Raw genomic sequence first — 8,061 nt, 5'->3', positions numbered from 1 at the left:
TCTATATATGTGGTCTAACTTTAAAAAGTTTTTTTTTTCCTTTTTGCGAGGGAGTTTTGCTAGAACTCATCTAGATGAGATATAGTTTAGTCTCATTCACCTTTTATAGCCATTGGATGTGATGCTATAAGATGCGTGTATGCTGATGTGGTTGGTATATGTTCTTGTTTTCAAAGTGAATGAGACCAAATTATATCTCATCTAGATGAGTTTTAGGCACTCCCAAACTTATTTTGAAATGGAGAGAGTACAGCACAGCAAGGTTCCAAGGTTGGACGGCTTTTAGGGATCACATCAGTTGGGTTAATTAATTAGCACGAGGAATATCCCCACAGCGACATCCGCAGATCTGCCTCGTTCCTGTCGTGCTAGACTTTGTTGGAATACATATACTCACGGGTCAACATACTCACATCGCCAATGTCGTGGGCGCTACACTGCTGCTACTACTTCTTCCTAACAGCAGCTGGCTACATCGAATCATCAGGCGCGTAGAACCAAACGATCGATCTCGTTGCCGCCGCGTCTCACGTTCATCTTGGACACGAAATTTACAGCGCCAAACATGTCATCCTGTACGTACGTCACGTGCGTGCATGTTCGGTCACCCGTCTCGCCGGAATGCAGCAGTAGTTTACAGACAAGACGAGACGAAAACCAGCGAATACGACGGACAAGGGAAACGTTGGGGCCTATGTCAGCGCCGGCCGGAGCCAAGAGAGAGTTCACACGCGCGCGCCAGGCCAGGCTGTGCCCCGGCCTCGGAACCTAAGCCGCGGCCACTCCGCATGCGCCCGGCACGCACCGCCCGGCCGCGCGCCACGCCTATTCTTAGCTCTCCCCGCCACCTCCGTCGTCGCGTCATCCCTCCCTCCTCCACCTCCCCACCACCTCCCGCCTCCCGCCTTTCTTTAGCCGCCGGCGCGCGCGCAGGCCTCCCATTAATCCATCCTCCGCCACCCGCGCGCGCCGCGCTCGCCATGGCCGGCGACGGCGCCGGCGCGGCCGGGCTGCTCCTCCTGGCCCTGGCCGCCCTCGTCGCGGCGGCGGCGGCGGAGTCCGAGGGCGACGTGCTGCTGGCGCTCCGGGCGACCCTGCGCGGGCCGTCCGGCGACCGCCCCCCGGCGCCGCTCGACCAGTGGGTCTCCTCCGCCGGCACCGGCCCGTGCCAGGACCCGGTCTGGTACGCGGTGCGGTGCTCCTCCAACAAGGTGCTCGGCCTCCGCCTCGAGTACCTCGGCCTCCAGGGCAACGCCCCCGACATGGCCCCGCTCGCGGCCCTCACGTCCCTCCGCGTGCTCAGCTTCGCCAACAACAACCTCACCGGCCCGTTCCCGCCCGGGCTCACCGAGCTCCCGGCGCTCAAGATGCTCTACCTCTCCCGGAACCGCCTCAGCGGCGAAATCCCCGGCGACACCTTCGGGGCCATGATGGGGCTCAGGAAGCTCTTCCTCGCCGACAACACCTTCACGGGCGCCATCCCAGACTCCATCACCTCGCCCAAGCTGCTCGTGGTGCAGCTCGCCAGGAACCGCTTCCAGGGCAACATCCCGGACTTCGACCAGAAGGACCTCCAGCTCTTCGACGTCTCCCACAACCGACTCTCCGGCCCCATCCCGCAAGGCCTCCGCCGGTTCAAGGCCGCCTCGTTCGAAGGTGAGTTCGTTCCTTCCTTCATTGCACGACGACGTGCATGCACGTACGTTTACGTTTTCTACTATAGTCTCATTAATTTGTTATATACTTAGCTAGCTGCATGTGGCTTTCGTTCGATCGTGCTGGTGTTAATAGGACTATATTAATCCTCTCTGTCTCTCTCGTTGCTGGGTTGGAATTGTTTTGTGTGAATCCTAATTTTTTCTTCTGAGCAAATCTCACTGTTTGTGAACGTAAATGTACACTTCATTCGAGTGCAGTTAATTGTAGCTAGAGGTAGCGTTATAATCAGTTAGCAATAGGATGGTTTGGGTGTAACGGAGCCAAACTTAATTTTCACTCTCGCATTTGTCGCGCGCAGTTCAGCAAGTTATTATTAATTCCAGGGAACTAAAGATTGATGAAGTAGAGAGCCGATAGTAGCTTTCGCTACAAGAACCAGGTGAAGAAAAAAACAAAGTGAAACCCCTCGAAATTAATATAAAATTAACGGGATATGCCTTGGTTAGCCGGCCAAGCAAACAGCGCCTGGGAGGAGGGACACAAATTTACTCTACTAAAAAAATTCTAATGTATAAAAGTTTATTATTAAATATGTTAAGAAAATATAAAAGCAAGTATAATAAGATGATGTAAGTGGGCTAGAATTTAAATTGTATATTTTTGCTGAGTTGGTGAAGAGAATAGGAGGGAAAAGAGAAGCAGGCTATAAATGAACAGTGAGCTACAACACGTGCTCCTAGAAACTCCATGAAAGTCCATAAGAGTGTAAGGTGGATCATAGTAGTATATATTCATAGCTAACTATTTTACGTGTTGGTCATAAGGTTGAGTACAGATGACATGTCACCCGCAAAAAAAGAGAGGATAGATGATATGGCAACAACATATAACCAGCAGTTGGCTATACTTTTAACAATGCTCTAAAGCTGAATTGATAGGAGCACCATTGGTCGTCACATACTTCAACACTGATGTATCTAGGATGAGCCTTACGGAGAAGAAATCACGGGGCTCATATCGTAGCTCTACAAAATTCACCTTTCCTAAACCAAGAACAAGAAGTAAGAAGATAAATGTACCTACTAAATTAGTTGTACTACCCTCAAAACTTGTTGTGGTGGGTATTGTTTTGCCGTGGTAGATAGGTATGAAATAATGATTTTCTAGGATGTGAAGCAGAACTAAAGGGATGTGGATAAGGGGAGAGGAAATATGTAAGATATAATATTGCACTAGGTATGGTCTATGAAGTGTATCATAAAAGGTAATGTGATAAAAGCATCAATATAAATTTTCCATCAACTGAGTTCAAAATAGAAAGATTCAGAATAAAAACCAAGAATTACCCAATATCTTGCTACAACAAGATATGTGGTATTTTTAGCTTTTCTTTCTTAGAAGTTCCCCATACTATGTAGTAGAAAAAAACATATCATTTATATGTGAGACTTCAACGGTAGCTAAGTCTAGAGGGAAGTTATGATAATTTACTAAATTAAGCGGGAAAGCGCTGAGAACCAAACCCGTATCTTATTCTTGGGAAGGAGGTGATTTAACATTTAATTGTGCTCGCTACGATATATAACTTATAGCGTATATCCCTTTTGGTTAATCATCTATGTTTTGGTCACCTATTTTGTTTTGTCCTATTATATTATATTTTCCTTAATCCGAGCTGTGGAATTTCATAATACTTAAAGAGAATGGATTTCTTTTGTGGAATAGTAATTGATAGGGCCTTGTTGATAAGTGCTACAAGATCTAAGGCATTGGAACTCGTGGTTATGGATCTGTGTTATTTAGTATGGAGCATTGTATTTTCCAAGTAAATACTCCCTCTGTTCCTTTATAAGGTGTATTTGTTTTTTCAAAAATCAAATGAGTGCTTGTTTGACCGAGCTTTTAGAAAAATATATCAATATCCACAAGACGAAAATTATATCATTTGATCCATCATGAAAAGGAGTTTCATATTTTATCTATTAGGTATTGCAGATGTTGCCATTTTATTGTATAATATCGGTCAAACATTCAAATAGTTGACTTACAAGGAAACCAATACAACTTATATTCTGGAACGGAGGGAGTAATACCTAGTATATGAAAGAATGAAATCGTGTTTTTTTCTTGTGGAATAAAAGGGCCACAACCATTGAAAGGAAAATCGCAATAAATATCCCTACAATTCGTTGTCAGCAAAGCTGAAATCATGACTACCCCTCAACAAGCCCTAGCTGTTATCCTTGGTATGAACCACCTAAAAACATCCAATTACCTTCTTGGTTGCATCCTCCCCTACTGTACCTAGACAATTTTTCTCCCTATTTCCTTTTAACATTGTTATTTTAGTTCTAGCCTTCATCTTTTGATCAATATATTGGCCATATAATGACATTCTTAAAAAGGAGGGGGAAGAGGAGTAATCTGCCGCGACAAACAAAAAGAATGAATAACTTTGCAGCTCATATTTATTGGCAAACCTAAAATTGATTTGTGAATCTAATTTGATATCCTTTGTGATCCGGAAGTTAAAAGTACTCAATCAATGGTCCAACTCATACCTACGCCTATTGCAATTACATAGTCGTGAGCAATCCCGCTAAAGTGATAGGAATTCGGCAGGTACGAATAGAATCGACTATTGTTCTTTGACAATCATAGAGTATGCTTTTCTTAAGCTTTTGAATCTTCTCAATCCATAAGTACTAGGATATATATCTCACATATATAAATACCATATCCTATTCATTTGGAAATCTTGGTTGGCCACACCTTCAGTATCACATCCAAGATGTTTGAATTTACGATAGGTACTAGGTATACTGCTTTGAATTTGGTGAATATAATTCTACTTATGTTTTCTTATCTTGTTTTGATTATTCTCCTTGTCAGATTCTTTCTTGGAACATGCATTGCTAACACCATAAAACCTTTTTATCATTTCTATTGAGATGAGGCCACACCACAAACTACAATGTGCATCACGTATGTACAAATCAATTTGATTAACATTGACGAGTTTAGCTAGGCTCGTAGTCTTTCTCCGATGGACATCATACAAATTATACTCAAATACAAGTTAAGTAGCTGTTAATGTTTAATTTCTTGCAAGACTTGTTATTTGACAGAAATAAGTAGAAACACTTGGCGTACACCAGATGGTACCAAACGCATTATGGTGAACATATCAAATATTGAAATAGTTTGCATTAACATCATTTTTGTGCTTCTTGGTGATAACTATAAGATATGATATTTTTATACCAACGATAATGCTAACTTATTCTTGAATCTACTATACCTTGTAAGATGTATTTGAGCGTGAAAAAGGATATAAAAAACATGACAATTGTTTAATTTATACTCTAGAAATTTCTATAAATTTGCTTACTTGGCATCAATCACAGGAACCCTTTATTAAGATATTATTAGAACACACACTTTAGCAATCTCTACAACGATATGTAAGAATATTAAAATATAAATGAGAACACATGAAACTATACATATACACTATATAATTCACAAAATTACCAAACATCAATGCAACAAGGAGTGCGGTTTTTCAAAAAAAAAGTCATTTTAATATTTTAGCGACTTTGTGTCATGGTTTTGTTAATCGGCAGCATGTCTAGAATGACAAAATGATGTAACTGTTATTAGAGAATAGTGTTTAATTTGAGCACAAAGATGGTCATTTTTTATAATATATGTGACTATATAAAAGATAACATTGTAGTTAATAACTATCAATATTGTTATGTGATTAACTATGTCAATTAAGTAGTAGAAAACATACACATTAAATTGTAATATGGTAAACAAGTTTATAAAGTGTAAAAGCTTAGTATAAATTATACTTATTTTTAGGACCTCGATAACTCCCGATCCTTCGGTCTGGAGGAGCACCAGACCAGAGGAGCACCAGACCAAACGACTCGTTTGTTCGGGGATGCACCTTTTACCAAACGAAAAGGTTCAGGAGGAAACCCCTCAAGCCCGAACTACCCCCATTAGCGTGATCTGAAAAAGGCCTCAATAGCCCAACTTGATGGGCCTCTTCTCAGGCGTGAAAAAAAACCAAAAAATCAGGAACAGTAAAACAAAAAACAAAAACAGTACAAAGATGATGAAGAAAAAGAAACTCCTTGCCTTCAAAACAAAAAAAAATTAGTGTAAAAATGTCATGTTTGCTGATCCACTTTCATTAATAAAAAGACATTAACGAATCAGTTTGCCATGGTTAATAAAAGTGAAATATGTCATGTTTCAGACAATAAAAATGCCATGGTAGCAGAAAATAACTTTGCACTGGTTAAAAATGATTATTTGGGTATGGAAAAAGATCTAAAATTGCCATGGGTGTAACTTAAAAATTGCCCTACTAAAAAACGAGAACTTTGCCATGGAAAATGAACATCTTAAGTAACCATGGTAATGTTCTTCGAATAAGATACGACAACGGCACTACCTTTTTTAATAAAATTGCCATGTTCATGGAAACAATTTTGAAACATCTTAAGTTGCAATCACTACGAAGTCTACACTACGAAAACTTGCCATGAAGTTTGCATATATATGGATACAACATGGGAAAAGAAATGAAGTTTACACTATGAAAGATGCCATCATGGCAACATATGGAAAAAATATATATGGTGAAAAAATGTTTATCTAAACACAATTGCCTTCAAAGAATTAAAAAAAGAAGCAAAAACATTACAAATACTGTAGGCCCAAAAACTGCTTCTGTCCCAATAAATAGAGATAACACACACAAAAAAGACCTAAAAATGCACTGGACCAAGAAAAAGACTCCCTGAAAAAAATCTAGGAACAAAATTGCCATGGTCTAATAACAAAACTACCATATAGTCATGGGAAAAAGGTATATTACAGAAATTTACATGTTTTGCCATGATGTTCATACATACTTCATTACAAAATGACTGTGGAAAAGTTTGCGATGATATTATGAGAAAAAAAAGTGGACATATAGGACAGAACAAAAAAGATTCCTACAAAAATTGCCATTGGGCATGAATAAAAAAATGTAATTTAAAACTTTCACAGGATAAATTAAAGTAAAATTTGCCATGTATTTAAAAGTAAAATTGCCATGGCAATTAGGGGTCATTTTTTGCCATGGCGAAATAAAAAGGAAATTTGCATGGTTCATAAAGGTAAATTTGCCATAGTCCATAAGGCAAAATTGCCATGGCAAAAAAGGTACAATTTGCCACGTATGTTAAAATAAATTTGCCATGTATTTAAAAGCAAAATTGCCATGGCAGTTAGGGGTCATTTTCTGTCATGGCAGCTAATACAAAATTTGCCATGGCAACAACTCAAGAATGTTTCCATGGCAACTTCTAATAGAGATTCTATCAACTGTAACTACTTGTAGCAGTTATGTCATGGCACCTAATAAAGAATTTTGCCATGTCAAACTACTCTAGCATTTTGCCATGGAAACTACTCATAGCGATTCTAGCAATTGCAATTACTCGTAACAGTTCTATAATGGCAGCTAATACAGAATTTTCCATGGCAACTACTCCGGATTTTTGCCATGGCAACTACTCCACATTTTTGCCATGGCAACTACTCCAGATTCTTGCCATGGCAACTACTCATATTCAATTATCTGTTGTGCATTCTACTAGGACATTGCATGGTAATTTGAGAAAAATGAAACAAATATGCCATGGTAATTATTTACAAAAACAAAAGATGGTAGCTATTCAATATATAATTACCATGTCAAGTTGATGAAAATTTGCCATAGCAAATGATGTTGCCAACCGTTACTTGAGAGAAAAACAGTTTGTTGCCACGTAGCACATAGAAAAAGCATGCTGCCCATCCTTGGAAATCTACTGCAAAATTGCCATGATGGTAAGAATCAGTATAGGTTTGTTGCCATGCGAGCATGATTAAACCTGAAAAGGCATGCTCCCAAGGGTATGGGGGGAGTCGACATCTGGTCGAGGGCGTGGCGTTGGCCCCGTGTTCGCCACTCAGATGAGAAGATGGCCGTCGGGATCCGACGAGTGAAGAAGAACAACCTTGGATGCCTCCTTCTCCTCCTTTGCCGAGCACTACCGCTCGCCCGATCAAGCCTCTACAGACGTCGCCACCCGCGGAGGCCGCACCTTGGTGCCCACATGGCCGCAGCCGTCCCGCAAAGCCGCAGTCCTCCTTCAAAACATCCAAATCCGGCGACGACTGAGGCCGAAGCCCGCCGCTAGTGGCGGAAGCGTTCGTCGATGTCCTTGCCTGCCCGACGCCGGTCGTCCCCCCCTTCAAATCTGGCGACGCACAAGGCCGCAACCTAGTGCCCAGCCTAACTGACGCCCTCCTGCATCTCTCTCCACCATCCGCCGCTCCGACCGCAGTACT

General features: G+C 41.3%; 1 protein-coding gene across 1 annotated transcript in view; it reads left to right on the top strand.

Annotated features, from left to right (window-relative positions):
- The first annotated feature begins 980 nt into the window (after window positions 1–980).
- LOC119340384 (pollen receptor-like kinase 4) overlaps window positions 981–8,061 on the top strand; it is a 12,221-nt gene continuing 5,140 nt past the window's right edge. The window contains exon 1 of the mRNA XM_037612296.1: window positions 981–1,656. Within this exon, the coding sequence (XP_037468193.1) occupies window positions 981–1,656 (676 nt within the window). The remainder of the gene's footprint in view (window positions 1,657–8,061) is intronic.

The sequence above is a fragment of the Triticum dicoccoides genome, chromosome 7B (assembly GCF_002162155.2).
Source record: "Triticum dicoccoides isolate Atlit2015 ecotype Zavitan chromosome 7B, WEW_v2.0, whole genome shotgun sequence".
NCBI lineage: Eukaryota > Viridiplantae > Streptophyta > Magnoliopsida > Poales > Poaceae > Triticum > Triticum dicoccoides.
Note: the sequence above shows the minus strand (reverse complement) of the source record. Positions and strands in the feature narration are given on the sequence as shown.